The sequence below is a fragment of the Perca flavescens genome, chromosome 23 (assembly GCF_004354835.1).
Source record: "Perca flavescens isolate YP-PL-M2 chromosome 23, PFLA_1.0, whole genome shotgun sequence".
Taxonomy (NCBI): Eukaryota; Metazoa; Chordata; class Actinopteri; order Perciformes; family Percidae; genus Perca; species Perca flavescens.
Genome location: NC_041353.1, coordinates 22,090,809 through 22,114,890, shown reverse-complemented (window position 1 = coordinate 22,114,890; position 24,082 = coordinate 22,090,809). Strand labels below are relative to the sequence as shown.

Below are 24,082 nucleotides of genomic sequence, written 5' to 3'. Positions count from 1 at the left end.
AAGTACGTAATTTAAGTTTAACATTTGATAGGTTTGACAATACATCTAACGTTACTTGGGAGTTAGGATGGATAAGGAAGAGGAGGTCAAGTCCGACTGTATCATGTCATGGGGGTTTAAAGTTTCACACTTCGTTTGGGTAAGTGGTGGGAGTAATAGGGGGAGGTGGACAGAACACATGTTTTAGTTATTTTATTTATGTGTGGGGTAGAGATCAGTTCCTTAAGAGCTAAATGCAAATATAACAAATAATTTGCAGTTAACGTCAACTACATTGGAATACAAGTATGTTACTTGGAATGTCAATGGGTTAAATCAAAGACTCAAAAGGAAAAAAGTAATGCTATACCTTGGCTACAAGAAATGCAATACTATGGCATTGCTTTGCTACAAGAAACGCATTTGACTGATTATGAACATCAAAATCTTAAAAAGCAGTGGCCTCAACAGTTTTTTTTTTTTCTTCCTTTACGTCACAATCCAGAGGGGTGGCTATACTCACTCACTCAATCTGTTGATAAAGACAAATCCGGTAGATATATTATTTTAAGAGGAATAATTGCTATGCAGAAAATAACAATGGCGAATGTATATCGTCCTGACATGGAGGGTGCTGATTTTATTCACAATCTATTTTTCAAATTTGCATGTCCTATGGCAGAACTAATGATTGGAGGGGACTTTAATGTAGTCATGGACCCAGTATTAGATAGATCGTCTACCAAAGTGTTAGCATTAAGTCAAGTTGCCCTAGCTTTAAAATACGAATTATCAAGTTTTAATTTGATTGACATATGGAGATTTAAGAATAAAACAAAAAAAGAATATTCTTTCTACTCGCATAGGCATAATAATTACTCCAGAATTTACTATTTTTTCATTCCAAAAGCAAAGGACTATTTGATTGAATTATGTGAATATCTACCTAGAATATTGTCAGATCATGCCCCTTTACTTATTTCAGTGCAACATCCTTCGGAATTGCCGAATTGTAAGCTTTGGCGATTCAGCAACCATTTACTGAACAGTTTTGATGCGGTGAGCATCATAAATAATAATATAGACAACTTTATGACTACAAACAGGAATTCTGCCTCTTCGGGCATAGTTTGGGAGGCTATGAAGGCATTTGCACGGGGCCAAATTATCAATTATTCTTCCAGTATGAAACAAATATATAATAAAAAGTTACAATTACTAGAAAAAGAAATTTTCACAATGGAAAGAGATCATTTCAAGACTAAAGATGCCGAGTTGTTTCTACAATTCCAATCAAAAAAATTGGAATACAATATTATGACTTCCAGAGAAGCCGAAAATGCGCTTCTTAGAACACGGTAGAAATATTATGTACATGGGTATAAGATTGGAAAAGTGTTAGCGTGGCAGATAAGGAAAGAAGGAATTAGTAACACTATTACTACAATATGTTCACCAGGCCAAAAAATTATTAAACACCCTAAATTGATTAATCAAGAATTCTTAGATTTCTATAAATTACTGTACAAGTCTCAAGGAATGGCTGAAGAAGAAATCCAAAAGTTTGTAAGCAAATTGGATATCCCAGTCTTATGTGACAATGACCGAGAAAAACTCGAGAAAGAAATTTCGAAAGAAGAGATTCATCTGGCAGTTAAACTGGCTGGAGGTAAAACCCCGGGTTTGGACGGTTTCTCTATGGATTTCTATAAAACCTTCTTTCCGAAATTGGCCGATCTGATGTTTTCAATGTATACAGAGGCAATTCATAAAAGAATTACCAGAGACTTTAAATCAGGCTTTAATTAAATTTTTGCTGAAACCTGGCAAAGATCCGAATCTACCTTCCTCATACCGACCAATCTCACTGCTCAATTCGGATTATAAAATTCTCACTAAAATGATCGCTTTAGGTTTAAAACAGGTTTTGCCTAATTTAATTCACATGGATCAAACTGGATTTATAAAAAATAGATCCTCCTTTGATAACATACGAAGGTTTATGAATATTATTTATTCGGCGAAACAAATTGACTCTGCGTTGATTGCTCTCTCTTTAGACGCAGAGAAAGCTTTCGACCGAGTAGAATGGCCTTATTTAATAGCTATCTTCCAAAAAATGAATTACGGTCCTAAATTTATTGATATGATTCGTATGTTGTATAGATCTCCTTCTGCAGCCGTCCGTACTAACTCGGATTTATCTGCGCACTTTAATTTGTCAAGGGGAACTAGACAGGGATGTCCTTTGTCTCCACTACTTTTTGCACTGGCGGTGGAGCCCCTGGCCATTGCAATACGGGCACACAAATCAATCTCTGGGATAGAAATAGGAGGTTGCGTACACAAAATATCATTGTACGCAGATGATGTTATATTATATCTTACTAGCCCTGAATCATCACTACCTACCTTATCTCAATTATTAGAAAACTTTAGAAAAATATCTGGATATAAAATGTATTTAAATAAAAGTGTTATGCTGCCATTGAATTTGGCTGTGGAGAAAATGCCTTAAATAATATCCCTTTTTCATGGAACCCAGATAAGATAGTTTACTTAGGACTAGATATTCCTTCAAAGTTGGAAGAAGCATATTCTTTGAATTACTCCCCATTACTTAAAAAGATAACTAGAGACCTGGAAAGATGGAACTCACTACCATTATTGTTAATTGGCAGAATAAATTGCATAAAAATGAACTACCGTACAAGGTGTCACCTGCTCATCTGATAATCAGTCACACACATTTACACTCCGATGCACAGCATCAGGGGCAACTCGGCGTTCAGTGTCTTGCCCAAGGACACCTCGACATGGGACTGCAGGGCCAAGGATCGAACCACCAACCTTCCGATTGACCGCTCTACCACTGAGCCACAGCCGCCCCTTAATAGCTCGATTAGGAAATTTATTTGGAATAATAAAACTCCGAGGGTCAAACTTAAGACATTACATATGTCATTTAAAAAAGGTGGACTAATAGTGCATCTCCGCCTGCATGGTTGCAAATTGAAAAATATGCAGGAGAAATACCTCTAGACAAGGCTTTATTCATTCCCCTGACCTGTGTTAAGAAGGAGGTTGATAACCCATTTATTAGACACACTTGTAAATTGGGGTTTGAGATTAAAAAAAAAATTGAATTGGCTTTTACAAATCTACAACAATACTCCATTTCACTGCAACCCGGCTCTTCCAGAGATTCTAAGAGATGGGGTAACACAATATTGGTACAAAAAGGGCATTCACGTGTTTGGAGATCTATATGAGGAGGACACACTTATGACATTTGAACAACTGAGAGCAAAGTTCTCTCTTCCTGTAAAACATTTTTTTAAATACTTCCAGGTGAGACATTACATAACCACATTACAAGGAGGTCATCTGAGGCCTCTGTCCTCACTCGTATTAGAAAATATTTTAAGAGAGAAAAAAGGGTCCAAAAGTTTTGTGTCTTATATGTATACTAACTTCAGTGACTTATATGGGGAAGATGTATCATCTTCTAGACTTAAATGGGAAAAAGATCTAGAATGTACTTTTGATCAAGATACCTGGGAATGTCTCTGTAAAAGTGTGCTTTAACATTTTCATATAACAGTAGACAGATTAATACAATTTAATATTATACATAGGGTATATTATACACCGGAAAGATTACACAAGATAAGTGAGTCATATTCAGATTGTTGTCCTAGATGTAAAACAGAGGTGGGTACTGTATTGCATATGTTTTGGACTTGTTCGGAACTTGAAAATTATTGGAGAAATATAATACAAACTATTGACAAGATTATTAAGGTTAAACTTCTATATGACCCGAGATTCATATTACTGGGGGATGAATTGGCCCTCCAACTTGATCAAAGGAAGAATTTACATTTTGTTAAAATGGCTCTATAGCAGCGAAGAAATGTATAGCTACACACTGGAAATCAGAAGAACCACCCAGTCATGTTGTATGGCTTAGAGAACTTTCGTCCTATGTGCCGGTTGAAAAGATAATGTTTAATATAAAAAAAAAATCGTTGATGTTCCAAAAGAATTTACAAAACCAGCTGAATGCCTTGTAATACTGTACATTTGAGTGTTCTTTCTATTAGGGGGTGGGACAGGGGTGGGAGGGTGTTCAGAAAAGGTTGTTTACCTGTATACTGAATTGCGTGTCACAGTCTGCCTTTGTCCCCTAGCCATATTCCCAGTTCCCAAAAATCATGTGGCAAGTCAGACATTACTTCACAGCACAGCAGAGTAGCTAACGTTAGATGCTGCCTATATTTACAGTCATACGAGCCCGTGCTCACGCGGAGCTCTGTACCCAACTGACAGACACACTTTTTAGGCTTAGAATTACAGTATGAACCGCTAAAACAACCTCACTGTCCTCTCCACACGCCAGTCAGGCACACTTCCTCGGCTTAGTATTACAGTAGGAACCGCCAAAAACCCCACAAACTCGCCGTCCTCTCCACACGCCAGACAGGCACACTTCCTCGGCTTAGAATTACAGTAGGAACCGCCAAAAACCCCACAAACTCGCCGTCCTCTCCACACGCCAGACAGGCACACTTCCTCGGCTTAGAATTACAATAACCGCTAAAAATACCACTACTTTGCCGGCTGAACACACTTCATTGGCTTAGAATTACGGCAACAATCACTAAACACACTGCAAACTCACAGTCCTCTCTTCCTCTCGTGGCTTAAAATAACTCACCGTTGTCGGCTCCGGCCGCTGAACTACACATTGTAAATAGCCATGGGCTGCTTGCCTGGTCCTCCAGTAATGTTAGCAGTTAGCAGGGTTAGCATGGCGGCGTTAAGCCTGGTTCAGACGGCAGGATAATTAGGCCGATTTCAGCCCTGATTCACCCCTCCCGACAATCCTAAAGATGCTCCGATTATCGTAAAATAATCTGATCAGATATTCCTGCCATGTGTGGTGTGTTAAGACTACTCTCGTCTGCTCGGAAGGACGTCGGGACCGCTCCAATCTCAAATCGGGGATATCCAACATGTTGGATTTATTTGGCCCAATTTCTCCTTGTGTGTGGTGTCCCCCGGGGACAAACGAGCACGCAGCCTGTGTAAAATAAATAAAGTCGATGGGCATAACTATATCCACAACTGCAGTCCACCAGAGTACATGGAAACGAATATATGAACGTTTATTTCAACGGTAATTAATCTGTGTAATACGTAACAACATTTCTATGAGAAAAAAACTAATCACTTCCATATCATGATGTAGCAGTATAGTCCATGTTCGCGTTGTCTTCTTTGACCATCGCCTTTTCTTTTGATAACGTTTTTTTTCGGTTAATAAACTACAAACTATCGCCACTGCATCCTCTTCGTCCGCAATGATTGTTTACTCTGAAGTCATGTTTGATCTCGAGGGATTTTGCAAGATTTCCCGTCTGACCTGGGAATGCTCGGGAGTCAAATCGGTTTGTGTGTGATGTGTTGATTTTGCCGTGTGCTGCGCACCACACACTGTACGACCAAAACTGTTTATTAAAATATTAATATTACATATTGGATCTTTAAATTATGTAGAGAAGGTTGAATGCAATACACAATCGTGATACTGACAGGAATGAGGGATACGTACATGGATACACTTAGCCATGCTGTCTCTTCACCACTGCCATTTTACCATTTATTAACTACTTCTGGTTGTATAGCCATCGTGAACGTCTTTTCTTGATTTGTTGGGGGATGTCAGTCGACATTTAGATTGTGGCCTGATTGGACATTTTTTCTCACGTCATTTATTGACTAATTCTGGAGGTCAACGGACATTCAGATCATGACCTAGATGGACGGATGGGAAATCAACCTGTTTTGTACGTCCACAGACGTTGCTTGTACTGTGGGTGTTGAGGAAAAAGATTTCTCTACATCTGCCGTTTCGTGCTTGAGAGAGACATAGCTCGGTGACACGGCTCTCTCCAGCAAATCAGAAGGTGGAGGAATCTGTTTTTACACTAAAGGCCTTTAGTGTAAAAACGTCTCTGTCAAGCACAAAACAGTAGCTGTAGTTTGTCCAGTTTGTTGCACAGTAAACATGGAAAGCCTCATACATGCATTTTGGCCTTACAGTTATATTATAAAAACGTTTCCCTTTGGGTGTACCAAATAGGCAAACAAAGGGCTGGATTTATTAACATAAGTAATGTCTGGGTAATATCCTTTAGTATAACATGGTGTCAGTTACCCCATTGTTTTTGTATTCATTTTTTTTATCCAGTACTGGAGGAAGTGCTCATGGTGCTAAGCTGCAGCCATAGATGAAGACTATCATGAACGCCAGAGCTTGTATAAGTAAGAAGTACAGCGCCATCTTCCTCTGTCTGGCTGTGGCTGTTTTAATCCTTGTGCTACGTAACATGGAGGTCCTGGAGGTGAGAACTTGGTTTTAGTAGAATCACTTGAAGGGTTGATCCTATTTGAAATGTTTAATTTTAGTCCATTTTCTCTGTATTGTTTTCAAATGTGTGTTCAATGTGTATGTATTTTTGCTTTGTTTAGTTAATTAGCTTTTAGTGCATTTGTCACCATCTCTCCGTAGACCCCCAGCCAGTTTCAGCATGAGGTGAACTCCACCATCATGGCCCCGAGAGTTTCCACTGACCCTGACGTGCATCGGGGCTTCTGCACCTTCCAGCCACTGTCCCCTGAGGACGCTGTGGAGGAACGCCTCCTACTGGACTCCATTGCTTGGCCTGAAACTCCACTATTGCCAACTCCTCTTATCCTGGAGCAGACCAGTGACCCAGCTCACAGCACCTTCACCATTCTCCCAGGGAGGGGGGGAGGACAGTGGCACGTAGGGGATCAGCTGGAGGTTAGGATCAATATGTCTGATTTCCAGGGCCGTCCCAAGAAGTCTGGGGGAGACTTGTTACTCGCCCGGCTGCACAACCAGAAGCTTGGTGCAGGTGTGGCTGGACAGGTGGTGGATCATCTGAATGGCAGCTACTCTGCTGTATTCTCTTTACTCTGGGAAGGAGACGCGCAGGTTGAGGTAATGCTGCAGACTAACATGTTAAATATGGTTGTACTGTAGGTTATTTTTTTTTTTTTTTTTTTTATCTATCTGCTAATTGATTGTTCACTTAGCCCCCTTAGTTACTGTTGCTATGTCTATTACACTATTTCTCGCACGGGACGTGCAATTTACCGGTTGCAGATTTATCATTACAATTCCAGAAACAATGGGACCTTTTCATTTCAGGCTGAAGAGTCTCCTGTTAGCTTTGTTGCACCTGTTAGGACAGGACTAATGACAGCTTTATCATTCTTATTGCTAAAAAAGATTTTTAACCTAATAAGTTTTCATCTGAGCTGCGGTCCACCTTCAAAGTGAGCCCAGGACTAATCAGCCAGATTAACTGAAATCACCTGTGTAGGTGTTCAGAGTGGGTGTGGTCATGCTGTACTACTCCAATAGCTCCCATATGGTGCTAAAACAGTCTCATATCAAGTAGAAACTCGTGACACACAATGCGCAAATAAATGCAAAGTGATTTGTATCTGTAAATCTGTGTTGTATCTTCGCCTCTAATTTGTGACTTGAATTCATTAAACAATGCACAAATAAATGCAGAGCTATGGAAGTAAATCTGTTTCATTGGATTTTTATATTAAAAAGCCATTGAATTTCTAGCACTGAATATTTATGCAATGAAATTAGTATCTGAATTTTTTTGCCTCTGAATTTTACTCAAATTTTCAACATCAAATTTTCACCTTTATTTTTCTAAGTTCATAAATTCAAGATAACAAATCCAGATGCAAAATGCAATGTTTAAAATTCAACTAATATATTCTGCCGTTTATCTTATAATGGATAATTGTGTTTTGTTATTTAATCAAACGATTGAGGAAACAAATAGAGGTCGACCGATTAATCGGTAGGCCGATTAATCGGCCGATTTTTTGGCATTTTTTACATAATCGGCATCGGTCAATATCAAGCCGATTAATAGGCAGGCGCATCTGCGGGCAGCCTGGTGTTGTTGTTGTTGTGGAACACGTGTTCGACGCACACTGCCCCTAGAGTCAGTTACCAGCAGAGTGAGCAGACCTCACCCGGTGCCTAAGGAAGGAGCTGTTCTTCGGAGAAAACGGTAAGGATTAAATTCTTAAAGTCCTATATATTTAATGAAAAACGTATGACATGTTACTGCCAACTTCGAGAAAAAAACATGAATAGGCGACATGACGTTCGGCTACTTTGGATATTAATAGCTGTCATGTCATGCTGTCATGTCACAATAATTAAGCTAGAATTTTGCAATCACAGACAGTGGATCTGAGACTTTTATTATTTGTTCTGTTTGTGTGTCTATATTTGAGAGGGTTGTCAACTCAATGCAGAGAAAGAAGTTGTAGTTAAAAGAGACCACCGCACCATAGGCTAGTGAAAGACTGGCTTTGCTTTGCTAGCGTCGTTGCTAGGGTTGGTACAGAGTAGACCCGCTGCTAATACGGCACCTGTGCCTTAACGACCCGTATCTACCAGACCGAATAGCAGCGCGGATTTCTGTGAGTCATTTCGGCGCCACTGATATGCCTGTGTTGCTGTCTGATGCTCGAAAACGAATCTTAGAATAACAGAAACATCGCAGCATGTGACGCTAGTTAACATTACACTTGTCAGCAGCTAATGTTAGCCTACCGTTAGCTAGCAGATGGATTAAACACAATTAAAATGCTGACAGCTAAACGGTGTAAAGTGAGATTTATTTCACTGTATATGATCCAACAGCAGCATGTTAAGCAGTGTGCAGCTGCCGTTGTCTACTTGTCTGAAGAACAACACAGACGGTGCGTCGCGTTGCATTTAAAGTTGTAAAATACCCTTTTGCCATGGTGGTTGTTTTTGTCGTTCAACAGCAATTTACTAGTGAAATACATTATTGTTATAAGTTATAGTTATTACATTATTACTAAATCATTTAATTTTGACCATATGGCCTAAAGTTGTTTTCCCCCCTTTTGCGATAATTAGGTTTTGTCCATTTGGCTTTGTCTGTCAACAAACAAAACAAACCAAAAATACATGTTTCAGGACAGTTTTTGGGAAGATGATAGAAACGTTTTTAGCCTTGTATCACTTACAATGCACTGAATTATTAGCTGATTTATAAAACAAATGTTAGATTTTATATCTATACCTATCTATAAAATGACTTGAAGAAGATACTATACAAAAATACTAACTTAACCTTGTATTTTCCCCCTTTTTTAGTCATTAAGTCTGATGGCTGAAAAGAAAACCAGCCCCTTATGGCAGCGCTTCACCCAGCCAACACCAAAACAAAGAAATGCTGCTGGTTGCTACTGTGTGTCAGCACTACTATTGTTAAAATGGTTAATTTATTTTATTGTTCTCAGATGTTTGATAAATGCTGCTAAGTGCACTACACTTTATCTTTTCATTGAAAAGTTTATTTGACAAAGTTAAGTTTATTTTCTTTCTTTCTTCTTACCAGTTTTGTTTATTTATACAATATATGTTTTTACATTATACATGTTTAATGTAAGTATACAAGTGCAGACTGGTGTTCAAGTGTTCAATAAATGTTTTTGTTGAGAAAGTTTGTGTATCTTAAGTACTTATTAGTGTTAAATTTTATTTTTCAAATAGAGGTTAAAAACAAGCAAATATCGGCCAAAAATAATCGGCAGCATATATCGGCCATCGGCCGACCCTGATTTCAAAAGATCGGCATCGGCCTGAGAAAACCCATATCGGTCGACCTCTAGAAACAAACTTGTCCATGAGTCGATTGAGACACTTCCAGCTGAGAGTGGGGTTTAAGAGCATCACTGGTTGGCCGGCAAGCGAGCGAGCGATCCCGGCCGCCATCAGCTGGCGGTCACGTCAGACTGGAGCTTCTCAAGTCCGACAACATCGGAGCAAATGTGCAATTCGCCATACACTTTTGTAAAAATGCCCATATTGTGCAAAGTGAATTTAGTGATGAAATAGCAGAAAAAATATTTGTTGGCTTTTCAATGCATAAATATTTTTTTAATTTCAATATCCAATGAAATAGATTTACTTCCATACAGGATTTTTAACACATTTTATGACTGGAAATATTGATTTCAAACCACCTCTTATTGGCAGTTATAAAAAGGAGGTTCACTGATGATTTTTCTTTAACTTCTCTGTACATTCCTCTAATTTGTAACTCTTACTTCATCGTTTGTAAATTAACTCAGTATTTTTCTATGGAAATATATTTGAAAACCTCCTATTTGTGTGGATCCTTTTGAGACTGTTTTTCCGCGCCCTGTGATCCAAACAACTTGTGTCTTAAGTGACAATCCAGAGCTCTCCAGTAGATGGCAGTAATGCCAAAGAATTAAAATTAGTGGCACGTATACAACAATGATTGACAGATATAAATCATTCCGCATTCATTTGTGCATCACGTTAACAGTCACAAATCACTTTGCATTTATATGTGCATTGTTTCACGAGTTTCAATTTGATACAAGACTGTTTCAGCACCATGCATTCTAAAGGACAAAAAAGGATAAAAAAAAAGACGCTGTCTGAAACCTTTATTTCATCAAAAAACCTGCTACCTGTGAGTGCCGATCGACGAAACTGTGTTTTTGTACGTAGACAAAGAACAATATGCAAACATAATGATGACACAACCTAAGTAAATTTAAGAAAGGGACTTAAATACACAGTAAGAAAATAAAATTAAAAATGTTATAAAATATACAGTAAAAGATATTTAGGCCTAATTGAAAGGTAGGATATGCAATCAAAATTCTTGAAAAAAATCTTTTAGTACATCAGCTGTAAAAACACTTTTCTTATTAATAATTTGGATAGACTCAAAATAATTCTGAAATTCAATTCTAAAGTGATTAAAAGCTAGATTTTTTTGTTTTGTTTGTTATAATAATATAGAATTATACTTCTAATTTAATTACCTGAAATAGTTAATTTTCTTTCCAGAACTCCAAAGTCTACCGACACTCCCAGAAGAAATGTATAATACATTTAACATTTTAACATTTATTATCCACAGCCACAAATCTTGAAAAACACATTTGTTATTGAGATAAATACTGTGCTTTGTATAATGTCATAATTTCAATTTATTCGGGAGGTTAGAATTGTGTCTGACTTGATCCCGACTTGCTCTGACGTCATGCACACGTTGGCAACGATAACCTCATTAGATCAAGGCGGGCGCTTCTTTTAGAGCCAGGCGCCGCAATTGATTTCCATCGACTGCAAGACCCAGGGCATGATGGGAAATGGCTGGCTCTCAGTTTCCTGGTTGAAAGACATGTTTCTCCATAATGGTTTGAAACTGCTTTGAGATAGGTTCTCTCTTGTTTGGTGGGTGTGTCTCTGTGTGGTAACTTAAAGATTACACCTCACGGCAGTATTTCAAATCTGAGGGTTCACAAGTTTCAAATATGTCCTCACAAATCTCTCAATCTTCTATCGCCTTTGCAAAGCTCAAGTTGGAAAGTAAAAGGGCTAAATTGTTGAGGAGATGTGCTTTTTACATGCACTTTTAACACATCTTTTACATGTGTTTTTAACTCTGGTTCTCTAACTATCTTCTCTATGTAGGTGACGCTGGCTCACCCTAGTGAGGCTATCACAGTGCTGAAGAGGCTCAACAGTGAAGAACCTGACAGGATTGGCTTCAAGAGCCTCTTCCGCTCAGGCTCAATCTCTGAAACTACCATCTGTAATGTCTGCCTACGTCCAACCCAGCAGCCGCTGTGCAACCACACTGACCTCCGTACAGGCGAGCCTTGGTTCTGCTACAAGCCGAAGAAACTGAGCTGTGACGCCAGGATCAACCAGGCAATGGCACACTACAAAGGAAACCTCAGGGCCAACGAGCAGAAGCTCTTTCAAAGGTGAGGGAGCAGAGAGACATGAGTGGCATTTTGAGTGACTTCTAATAAATACATACATCTCCTTGGTGGGAAGTTTCAAAAGTTTGTAACTACAGGCAGTTAAGATTGAATCTAAAGATAAATAACATTACCGTCCCGTTTTGACCTGGTATTAAAATCTAATTTGTGATTGGATCACAAGTGGACAGCTCTAAGTACAAGACAAGGTGTAATGTCCACAGGATGCATTAACAATGCCTCAGACCTACTAAGACCACATTCGGAGGTGGTCTGGGCCACATGTGACCACATTCTTATAGCAATGTGGACCGTTACATGGCTAACCTAACCTGGGCTCGTACCACAAAGAACACACAGCTAGCCTAGCTGTGTTTGCATTTAGCATAAGAATGAGACCTGTGCTTGCCTGGATGAGTGTATACTTTCCTACCTAAGAGGGGTTGTGCTGTGTTAAACTGACTCACCATGTCGCTGTTTTAATTCACGTTCCGGAGCCAGGTCTGCTTGCTCTGGTGTCCTCGCCGTTGGGAGCGACCCCTCCTTTAGGGACTCTGCACGCCCTCTCTCCGTGGTGCTTGTGTATTAAGTCACCTCTTGTAGGTCACCACTTGAAAACATCAAGAAAAGAGAGCCAATTAAGTGACTTAAGTCTCATAAAGTATACTAAACTATATATTTGGAGTTACTAGTGCAGTGCCTGTTTGGAACGGACCAATTGCTTGGTTCCCAGTTTATTTTTTCCACAACCTTCTCTCACTATAAGAGCTGGTCAATCAGGCGCAGCTGCGGCTGATCTAGCGATTCAGTGGGTCATTCTTTTTGTGTAGCCAGCACACATCCAGGTACATATGTGGCCCGGCAGAAGGCTCAGCCTGCTAGGGAAGATGCTTCAGTGCGCAGAACAGACAGATAAATGTGCACGATTGCCGGCAACACAACATGCTGAAGAGCCCAAGTTCATCTACTGCGTGTTGAAAATGTATTTGGAGTTCAAACAACAAACAGCAGGCTCTTGACACGCTCTGGACAGCAGCGGGGGTGGGGGATGTTTACCTGCTTGGGCTGCGGTTCACTTTATGCAGCTTCTAATGTAACGTGATTGCTGGATAGCAAACTTTTCTTCACGTTCCTGGAGCACTAGCGGATAGCTGACAGGAACATCGCAACTGCTGTGTTGAATAAGGTTGGGAAAAAAGGCGCTACGTAACTCTGGCTTTTCCGTGTCTATTATTTCGCCAAGAGGAAACTCAATAAAAAGCTATTTGCCAACACTAAATATCAAACAAAAGCCAGACATTATTAAAAAAGCCAGCCGTATTAAGTTGCTGTGAGCTGTGCATTCACCACTTCTAAAAAGAGGCAGAACATAATCTAATCTTGGAGCTTATTCCTCCACAGCGCTGTACAATACAGACTTGGAGCTGACCTAGCAGACACAGCAGTTTTCATCAGACTCACCCTGGGTCCGGTTAATTAGGTCTACTGCTAACTTATAACACTAATAACATTACCGTCGCCAGAATACCCCCGCAAATCGATTCCATACTTCAACGTTAACCGCCAAGTCACAAGTGTTACATTCGTTAACGATAATACGAGATGAGACAATACCGCTGTCATTATAAACGCTGACTGTGGTGATATCAACATTCAATATCGTTGTCAAAAACCACAAAACTAAAAAGGACTTTTCTCCACACGCACACACGCATTACATTCTTTACATTCAAACATAAAAAGTGTTTAGATAAATAATAGTATGTATTTAGAAGTGGGCTGGATTGCCAGTTAGCTAACACTAGCTTGCATACCCCCAAGCGTCCATGCTACATAAATAAGCTGGACAGAGTTGTCCCTCATCTGGCGAAACCCTGCTTTCCCGGTTCTGTTCACAGTCCACAGGTACAAATTAGTTTTGCGCGAAATGTATTGCAAGAAGTGTTGCAAAAGTTAAAGTGTGCAGATTCGCCACTTCAAGATGCGAGAGAGCACATATGTGAAGTTGCAGTGACAGATTCGAGAGGTTGTAATCACAGAGTTGTGGTTGTGATGGAAAATGAACCAGAGTAAGAAAAAAAAAATGACACAAGTAAATGTTGCATTACAAGTTTGCAGCTGTTGATATAAATATCGATCTACACATTTGTGAATATTTTTTCTGTGACTTTAAATTTAGAATACTGGTGTGTGAATATTTTTGCAAATAATAAGTGCAAATTTTAACAACTTTTGTTCTCACATCGTATTCTACAAGCTGTTGCATTCTGCACCTTTACCTTCATATGTCTATATGGTTCATAATGTAGCAGTAGATCAGTAATCTATTTTGGCCCTAAATTATTCTGTGCTTTATAAATAAACAGAACTATTTTCTTCAGGATTCAGGAATCTTTTTGCAGAGTCAGAGACCATGTCCTTGGGAAAGCAGAGTATTTTGATGTTCTAACTGAACACTTTAGCTTTCCCTGTAGCTTTTTACTTTTTGAAATACTCGCAGTCCTTACCCTGCTGTGTGACGATGAGATGTAATCCAGGTCATCAGACGGAGATCAAGGGTCCTGTAGTGGAGCAAATCTGTTATCCAGTTGCACACTTGGTTGTTGGGGAGTTTTGCTGTTGCCAGTTCTCACTTTCACAGCTCTGTCCTGCTAAGTACAGGGGTTGAAGAGGCCCTCTGCCTGGATGATAATGTAGGCTGGCCAGTCATATCACAAATCTCAGGGCGCTGTGCCCTGCAGGTTACTCATCCCCCCATTTCTGAGGAAAATGCACAAGGAGAGTTCAGGAAGGACTACCACTTGGTGATTTATTGCAATGTACACAAGCCTCCTGTTTCTTTGTAGTCTTGTTGGTGCTAATTAGCAATGTGTTAGCATTCTTTGTCCACTGTTTTGGGTCCATGGTAAAGTGGTGTCATTCTCACATGGTCCATTCACTTCCACATGTACTTATAACCGGTGAATTTTGGTTTCCAGTGCAATCATTGTAGATCTTCTGTATGTGGCAAGGGTCACCAATAAGGGGGACATTTGAATGAAAGAACTGACAATGCCACCTAAGGAATTGCAACCTAGGAAATACTATGTGAACATTGATAAATTGGAGAAACTGGAGAAAGGAACAAAGATTAGTTACAGATGAGGAAGAGGTCAGTTTCAAAGTATTAGGGATGCACCGAATATTTGGCCACCGAAAATTTTCAGTGAAATACTTTTATCACCGAAACAATACGGCCGAAAATGTTGTGATGACGCAAACAGAAACCGCGACCTGCACGTGTGTCAGTACCCGTTCCACCTGCAAAGCGTCTCCTAAGCAAAGAGGTTGAGACGGACCACGGAATGAAAACGATGAAAAGTACGCTCTTAGAGTCTGTCAGCACACGTTTCAGTGAGATCTATTCAGATCCTCTGCACTTCATCGCGACTGTACTTGATGCGCGTTATAAAGACCATTACTTGGATGCAAAAATAAAGCAGGGCGCACGAGAAATGATCCAGGCCGCGATGTATGCGGAAAACCCGCGTGGAGACGGAGCGCGCACGGAGCAGCGCCCAGCGCAGGAGGAGATCAGAGCGCAGAAAAAAATGACTCGTCTCTCTGCACCAGATGAGGGGCATGCACCCTCGTTGTCTGATATGTTCAGTGAAATCCTGCAAGAAAGTGCCTCAAATAATAATAATAATAATAATAATAATAGGTAAGCTATTCTGTTCTTAGGCTACTATATACTGTATGTGACTATCAGATTGTAGCCATATTTCTGCTAGATATTTTTTAAATTAAACTTTAATATTATTTTATACAATTGCAATGCCTTGATTTTAGTAAAGTTAGTACACAGTCATAGCCATAAATGCAATGGTACTAATAATTGGCATAATTTCTTTCGGTGTTTCGGTTTTCGGTCTTGGTTTCCTCTTTTTCGGTTTTCTGTTTCTGGCCAAGAATTTTCATTTCGGTGCATCCCTACAAAGTATTCCAAATGTTTTAATTTCTACTAACAAAAATCTAAATGGTCAGGGGCTTGAAGAATAGAATAAGGTTAATAAACAACTTCCTAAAATGGTGGGTGTATAAAAGTATTCTTTATTACAATTAATGTTAAAATAACAGCCTTAATAGAATTGCTAAAACATGTTTAATATAAGAAATAAGCGCAAAAAAACAAGTAGAGGCCACTTGTAGAGAGGCACTCTATACTGAGGAGTGTTCAGGGGTGCCCCTGCTACTCACCTTAGGTGCAACACAGCAAATCCCACAGCATAATGGTGCAATTACTCCCATGCAAAAACTCACCACGGATGCCTAGCCGCCAAACAAGATGGCACCCTGCTCTGAAAGAAATAAACTAAATACAAAAATAATCAGAAACATAAACCAATTAAGCAAAAAAAACTCACAAAAATCCAACAATAAAAGGGGTAGTACAATTAATGCAAATCAAACTAAATGAACACAACCTACACACAAAAAATAAGGTAACCAAAGGGCAAGAAAGAACTAAAAAAAAGTTTAACACTGTGCCTACTACTTGGTGCTAGAGGGTGACACCAAATCAATTGTCGCTCCCGTTTCGCTCCCGTTTCGTTCCCTATGTTGTCTAAAGTCGTCAGACTCTGTGTGTATGTGTGTGTGTGTGTGTTTGTGTACAGCTGCAGCGGTGGCCTGAGGGAGCGAGAGCAGCTCCTCTGCTGTGCTGATGTTGTTGTGCGAATGCAGCGCTGCAGAGCCGTTGGTCTCTCACTACTGGGGGAGTTAGGATTAGGTAGTGTTCAATAATCTCTAAAAGACGTGTCACTTAGATTTCTGAGGAGGAAGGAGAGGCTGGGGTCGAATTGAAAGTTAAGCAAAAGGTTGTCAGGTCTTCAAAATGCTTCCCCTCTCGGGTTCACAGATTGAAGCCCCGAATCTCTCTCAGGATCCGAATTATATGTCCCTCAGGTTAAGGACACACCTCTGATTTCCAGTTTGCTACAGGTCACAGACAAAGGTCATTTATTTTGGTAGTGCTGATTATATTCAAGTTTACAGAGATACACATTTTCTTTGTTCTAAACAAGTCTGGCCCAACAGGGGGTGGCTCCCCAAAAACAGATACAATAGATCTCCATGTGTGGAGACAAGGAGCTTTCTCCTGTATGCTAAATGACTGATATGACCTGATTAATTCTTTAGAAGCTTGGGTTTGGGGTGTGGTAGTCAAATGCTGATTAGGTGTGGTGTGATGCATGATTCAGTGCTTCCTCCAGCTACAGTGTTCATTCAACTAAAAGTACATTTTTATCAGACATCACCAATGGTTTAACTTTTTACAACCTAACAGTAGTGACAATTTATCGAGACTCCCGCTGCCGCGGGTCACGGTGGCACAAGTGGTTCTCTTTTCTAAAACGAAATGCCTCGCAATCTTTGGGCGCACTCACCGCAGCGTCATTTCTTAATTTAATCTCCCGCTCCCGCCCGCTCCTGTTGATTTCTGTTTCGGTTTAGGTTTAATTACTAATGTTAACTAGCATGTTAGTTAGCAATAATTAGCCTGTACCCATGTTATCTCCTTACATATACCTACACTCTCCGTATCTGTAAGATTGGGAATGATTGAGATTTCTCTTAGCGCAGCCACCAGAAGACTTACAACTTTAACCGTCACATTCTCTCAGTTGGAGGCTGCGCAGTAAAGCTGGCCATCACTGGAAAAGTGCCTCTAATAGCCTTCACTGGTCTCCGTCCAGAGCAACGGGGTCTATTGGTCCATTATATACTGTCTCTGTAGGAGGTGTATGTGTCAGAACTTGTTGCTATGGTGATTTGCACAGTGAGGCAGTAGAGGAGGGAGCGGTAGGTAGTATCTTAAACAGGTAAAAAAAATTCTGTTTAATGATTATTTTACCTCTGAAGTTCCTTCTTTATTTCTGTACAGGCATTATTGTGAACATTAGTCTATATCCTTTGAGTTCCACTTCTGTCTGTCAGTCTGTCTCCCTCCTTATCTGCCTGTGTCTCCCTCCCTCCTCTGTCTTTGTCTCACTCCTCCTCCCTCCTTCTCCGTCTCTCCCTGTCTCCCTCCCTACTTCTGTCTACCTCCCTCCCTCCCTCTGTCTGTATGTCTGTCCCCCTCCCTTGTTCTTTGTCTCCGTCTCCATCCCTCCCTCTCTTTCTCTATCCCTCCCTCCCTCCTTCTCTGTCTCTCCCTCCCTACCCCTCCCTCTCTCGATCCCCCCCTCCCTCTGTTTCTGTCTGTCTCCTTCCCTCCCTCCTTCTCTGTCCACCTCCCTCCTTCTCTGTCCCTCTCCTTCCTTCTCTGTCTCTTCCTCCCTCCTTCTCTGTCTCTCCCTCCCTCCCCCTCCCTCTCTCCATCGTTCTGTTTCTGTCACTGTCTCCTTCTCTGTCCACCTCCCTCCTTCTCTGTCCCCCTCCTTCCTTCTCTGTCTCCCTCCCTCCTCCCTCCTTCTCTGTCTGTCTCCCTACTTCTCTGTCTCCCTCCCTCCCTCCTTCTCTGTCTCCCTTCCTCCCTCCCTCGTTCTCTGTCTCCATCCCTCCCTCCCTCTCTTTTCTCTGTCTCCCTCGCTCCTTTTCTGTCTCTCCCTCCCTCCCTCGTTCTCTGTCTCCCTTCCTCCCTCGTTCTCTGTCTCCATCCCTCCCTCCCTCTCTTTCTCTATACCTCCCTCCTTCTCTCCCTCCCTCCTTCCTTCTGTCTTCCTCCCACCATTTGGTACAGTGCCTCAGAGCGGCATGCCAAACAAGTTTTGTGTTGCTTGTATTTACTGTGGCAGAGATATTGCAATTTCAAATTTCCCATTTAAATGCATTGAGTTATTGGCCAAAACAAATAAACATTGATTATAGCGCCCCTTTATGGCTGATCTTTGCCAAATTTGGTACAGAGCATCGTAGTGGGATGTCAAACAAAGATCTTCAGTTCTTTGCTGATAACATTTAATTTGGCTGAGATGATAGGAGTGTCGTAGCTAGCTAGGAAAATTTGTTTGGTCGTCAATTGCGCATACTTTAACGTAGCAAAATTAGAGTAACTTTTGGTCAGGGCCATCTGGACATGCTATGTACCAGGTTTCGTGCAGATTGGTTGCACGGCCTAGGACGAGTTCGAAGAAGTTGGTTTTGCGCATTGCTCAATATTGCGAAAAAACTTTTAAGCGGAAAGAGTACTGAAGTGAAATGAAAATTGAGTGGAAGTACGTACAGAGGGCGGAACCAGGCTAGGTCTGCGGTACTCTGCCGTCTACTCATCCCATTAACATTGATTGAGTAGAAGGGCCAAGACTGGTCTACGTTAGATACAGCGCCCCCTAATGGCTGATCTTCGCCAAATTTGGTACAAAGCCTCAGAGCGGCATGCCGAACGAGCATCACATCTACAGTTCTATATATTTGGAGTCATCCGGTGCAAAAATAAACATATTGAACAATATAAGGACAAACTATTAACATTTCTTACACACAGTGCATCAATCTTGGATGTAACGCAGTTCAATGTCTTATTGTACTCTGAAATGAAAGAATAGAACAGTACTTCCCGATACTGATACCAGCGTTTTAGGCAGTACGGAGCCGATACCGATACTGGTATCGGAACATCTCTAGTTGCTTTGCTTTCACTTTTCTGTCCAGTTCATCCCAAACCAGCTCAATGGGGTTTAAGTCTGGTGACTGTGCTGTTTTTAAGCTTACCATCTTGTTCTTTTTTGCTACGGTAGTTCTGGCATAACTTGGACTTATGTTTTGGGTCATTATCTTGCTGTAGGATGAACCCCTGACCAACTAGGCGCATACCAGAGGGTACTGCATGGCGCTGCAAAATGCTGTGGTAGCCATTTTGGTTCAGGGTGCCTTTCACTCTGTACAAATCACTGACCCTGGATCCAGCAAAACAGCCCCAGACCATCATGCTTCCTCCTCCATGTTTGACAGTTGATGTCACACACTGAGGAACCATCCTTTCGCCTACCTGACGGCGTACAAAAATCCTGGTGATGAACCGAAGATTTCAAGATTAGAGACCGTGGGATTTCCCAAACTGAATAAATTCATATAAACATAAAACTGCTTTGCTAGCTCAATCGTGTTGTAACTGTTGTCTGCTGAAAAAAATAATTGTATTCATTAGCATGATTGCCGTACTGTTTAGCTCAAAAACATCCAAAACACTGTAGGAAAACATAGCTGACCAGACGCAAGCTTTTATTTTGAAAAGCTAAAACTCGCGCCACGGAGAGCACCAGCTGGCAGCCTGGAAGGCATGAGATGGGAGGTATATCCTTTCGGTCCCGGTTATTATTTGTGAAATTGTGCAAACGACAGCCTTTTCAAGGGATTTGAGAAGGAAGGAGTGGTAGCATACAAGCACCCAAATTGATGCTCGTCTGAAAAATGGAGTATTGGATAACGTTCAGCTTCGGCACTTTTACCCATGCTAAAATATACAATGACTGAGGAAGCCTAGTGATGAGTCCATAGCAACCAGTGTTGAATTACCCAGTGTGCTTTGCTGAATGGTCTCAATGATTTATTGTTTTATTTCATGTGAATACTAGTTTACTAGATGAGTAACTTAGTATTTGAAGTAACGCAGGAAGTGTGCATTTAGTTTCCATGCTTATTGTGTTTCCACAACTATGTTAGTGAGTAAATCTACTGCAATGGCCCCCACACTAGAGTCCGGATCGTGCCGAATTTTTCTGTCCGAGCCTGGCCCGCGTCCGACAGAGCCGTGTCCGAACCCGGCCCGAGCCCGACAGGCATTAAGAAATTTATGTCCGAGCCCGACCCGAGCCCGACACAGTTAAAATCTCATCTTTTTTCCTCTCATACTAATGACACATGTAGGCTACGTTTATCTATGTGGAAAGCCCTTTTTTATTAAGCAACTGTAGGAAGGCATTCGGAAATGTCAGCAGATGAGCGCATCAGCGCACAAGGGGCAACAAGCGCACGTTAATAAGCTGTTACAATGTTCGATGTGTTAACCTCTCCTGATCCTTTGTTTCCGACCGTGATCAGAAAACCAGGGGAGACTCATTACCTCCAGGGCCGACGTTATAACATTAATAACCACCAACTCTGCTCCGGTTGCATCTACAACACGTCTGCTTCCTCTTTTTCTATCTCTTTTCTGCCACACACAGACACACACACACACACACACACACACACACACACACACACACACACACACACACACACACACACACACACACACACACACGCACTGAGCTCTCTTAAAAGGAGCCGCAGCACCATTTTACAACAAATTCCTTATTGCGCTGATATGACCGAGCCCGACCCGACCCCGACCATAATTTCTAAATATCTGTCCGAACCCGGCCCGGCCCGTCGGGACCCGTCGGCCTCGGGTCGGGTATCCATGCCTTACCCCACACCATAACAGAGGAGTGTAATGCGTCAGATGAGAATGCAGCCGTTTAGCAATCTATGTCATGGCTGTAAAAAAGCAATAGAAATCTGTACAGTTTTGCCAAGCACAAATCAGTACAATAAATTGTTGGGGAGGGTCATCTTTTTTCTCCCAATCATGTTGGAGGGTTGTCCAAAATGTATTGCTGATGAAGGGAGGGTCAGGTCTATTTTGAGTAAAGGTCCCAGAACTCCTCCGGTGGCCTGTTAAATAAATAACGAACAGTCCCTTAGCGTCTCCAAACGGCCAATCTTTACCAAATTTAGTACAGAGCCTCAGAGCAGAATGCCGATCACACGTTTTGTGTTGATAGCATTTACTGTGGCAGAGATATTGCAATTGCAAATTTCCCATTTAAATGCATTGAGTTATTGGCCAAAACAAATAAACATTGATTATAGCGACCCCTTATGGCCAATCTTCGCCAAATTTGGTACCGAGCATTATAGTGGGATGTTGAACAATGATATCAAGATATTGCGAAAAAACTTCTTAGCAGAAATGGGCGTGGCCTACATCATGTGATTCAGCTTAATTCAATGAACACGTGGATGTAAGGTTTTCTAATGTGCGCTGTGTAATGTAGGAGGGATAGGCAAAAACACATTTGACGTCATTATAGCACCACCTAGTTGTCCACATGTGTAATTTTTGGTAATAGAGGTCACTGATCCATTGTAGAGAAGAACGCGCCTGAGTATAGTATTTAAACTGCAATGTAAACTGTTGCCCACAGCTGTGTATTCCTGTACCCTTTGTCTTATTGCTTGGAAATAAATCTTAGAAGGAGAGAAGTCTTAACAACTCTTTTATCTGAAGTTGTAGTGACTTTTTACTTTCTCCTCAACAAACGAACACGCTGACAGTCTCCACCATCTCCAGGGGGAAATGCCTGTCTACTGTAACACTAACCAAAATAGTAAAATTGCTGGGGTCACAAAATGCAGTGCAAGATTTTTGTCCAACTTTCTTGTAGTTCTGCTGATAATGTTGTGGTTTGTGTAAGAGATATTGTATAATGTATGCTTTTCTTCAGTCGTGTCAACATGAAAGTGTACATACGGGCTTCAGGACCTGCCAATGTCAACATCTTGCCAAAAAAGGAAGGTAAAGCATGATTTTCACTACTTTAACTTCCAATTATAATAATTCAATACTAAATTTGCTATGACAACGAAAGTAAAATAGGGAGAGAAAAAACTTTTGTAGAGAACCTAACACTTTATAAAAATAAAAGTATGGACAAGTTTTTCCAAATCTGGCCGAGACATAAGTCCTTTAACCCGTAATATAAGGTGATAGTAGGCATATTAGTAACTTAGTAAGTCTTAATGTATTTTTTAAATCCTCGCTGAGCACTGACTTCTCGTTTCTCTTCGGTCCACCAGCCTAAATAACCCCATCCCTATCCTTTATCTTCCTCTCAGGTCAACCAGAGGTGGAGAGCAGCATTGTCAAGGTTGCACCATCTGGCTATTACTACCAGGGTGTTTGGCAAGCACTAGGTGGCACCACAGTTCGTCAATTCAAAGCACCTGCTATCAGTCAGTGTCTGAAAGGCAAGGTGGTCCACATGCATGGGGACTCCACCGTCAGGCAGTTTTTTGAATTCCTCAACGCAGCACTACCAGGTAGCTGATCCACAGGGATTTATGGCAACATTTTTATTTTGTTCACACTGCAGCAGAATCTGTTCCCTCTGTAATACTTTTAGGTCTTAAGGAGTTTGACCTGCACAGCCTGAAGCAAATTGGACCTTTCATGGCCTTGGACTATGCAAACAACATCTTGGTGAAATTCCGCTTCCATGGTCCTCCTATCCAGAGTGCTCATGTCTCAAACAGCAAGCTTCGTTACATTGCCAATGAAATAGATGGCTTAATCGGAGGCACCGACACTGTTGTAGTTTTTGGCATCTGGGCTCACTTTCGCACTTACCCCGTGCAGCTCTACATCCGGCGGCTGCAGAGCATCCGCAGGGCGGTGGTGCGGCTGCTGGACAGGGCTCCAGGGACGGTGGTCATCATCCGGACCGGGGCCCCCAGAGACTTGTCGCAAATTAACAGCGACTGGCACTCACTGCAGTGTTATAAGGTGCTCAAAACCATGTTCAAAGGACTAAACGTTCATCTGATCGATGCCTGGGAGATGGTCCTTGCCCACCACCTGCCGCACAACGTCCATCCACCACCTCCCATTATTGAGAATATGATTAACGTTCTCCTGTCCTACACGTGTCCTCAAAAGGGCGGCTAGATGTGTGTGTGTTGGGGAGAAAAGTGGGGAGGGAGAGTCTGTCTGTCTGTCTGTCTGTCTGTCTGTGTGTGTGTGTGTGTGTGTGTGTGTGTGTATGTTATACTGTAATAAATTTCATGTTAGTTTAACTTGGAAATGCAAGTTCCCCTGCTGCCTTGAAAATCGAAGGTCACTCAACTTGAAGTCTGCCTTTGTTTCAACTTAATTAAAGTTAATGAGGTTGATGTAACTACAGTGTTCTAGTTTTGTTAATGTTGTTCTTTAAGTTGATTTAACTTTGTATTACTTGGTTTAACGTCTAACTTTAAGTTAAAACGAATAATTCATTTTCTTTAATAATGCAAGAAACCTTCCTTGCCTAGTATAACAGACATACCTTTCTGCTTTATTTCAAATTACAGTTTCAAGCTAAAACAACATAACCACATTTATAGAAGACACAGCATGGGTGCTTGAGTAGGGCCATCCCAGGGCCCTGTGTAAAATAGG

General features: G+C 41.2%; 1 protein-coding gene across 1 annotated transcript; it reads left to right on the top strand.

The window, feature by feature from the left end:
* Window positions 1-6,287: 6,287 nt before the first annotated feature.
* LOC114550536 (NXPE family member 3-like) lies at window positions 6,288-23,593 on the top strand. Its single transcript, XM_028571346.1, has 5 exons — window positions 6,288-6,389; window positions 6,557-7,012; window positions 11,606-11,901; window positions 22,374-22,444; window positions 23,052-23,593. Exons 1-5 carry the CDS (start codon window positions 6,288-6,290, stop codon window positions 23,591-23,593), a joined length of 1,467 nt encoding a protein of 488 aa, XP_028427147.1.
* Window positions 23,594-24,082: the final 489 nt, after the last annotated feature.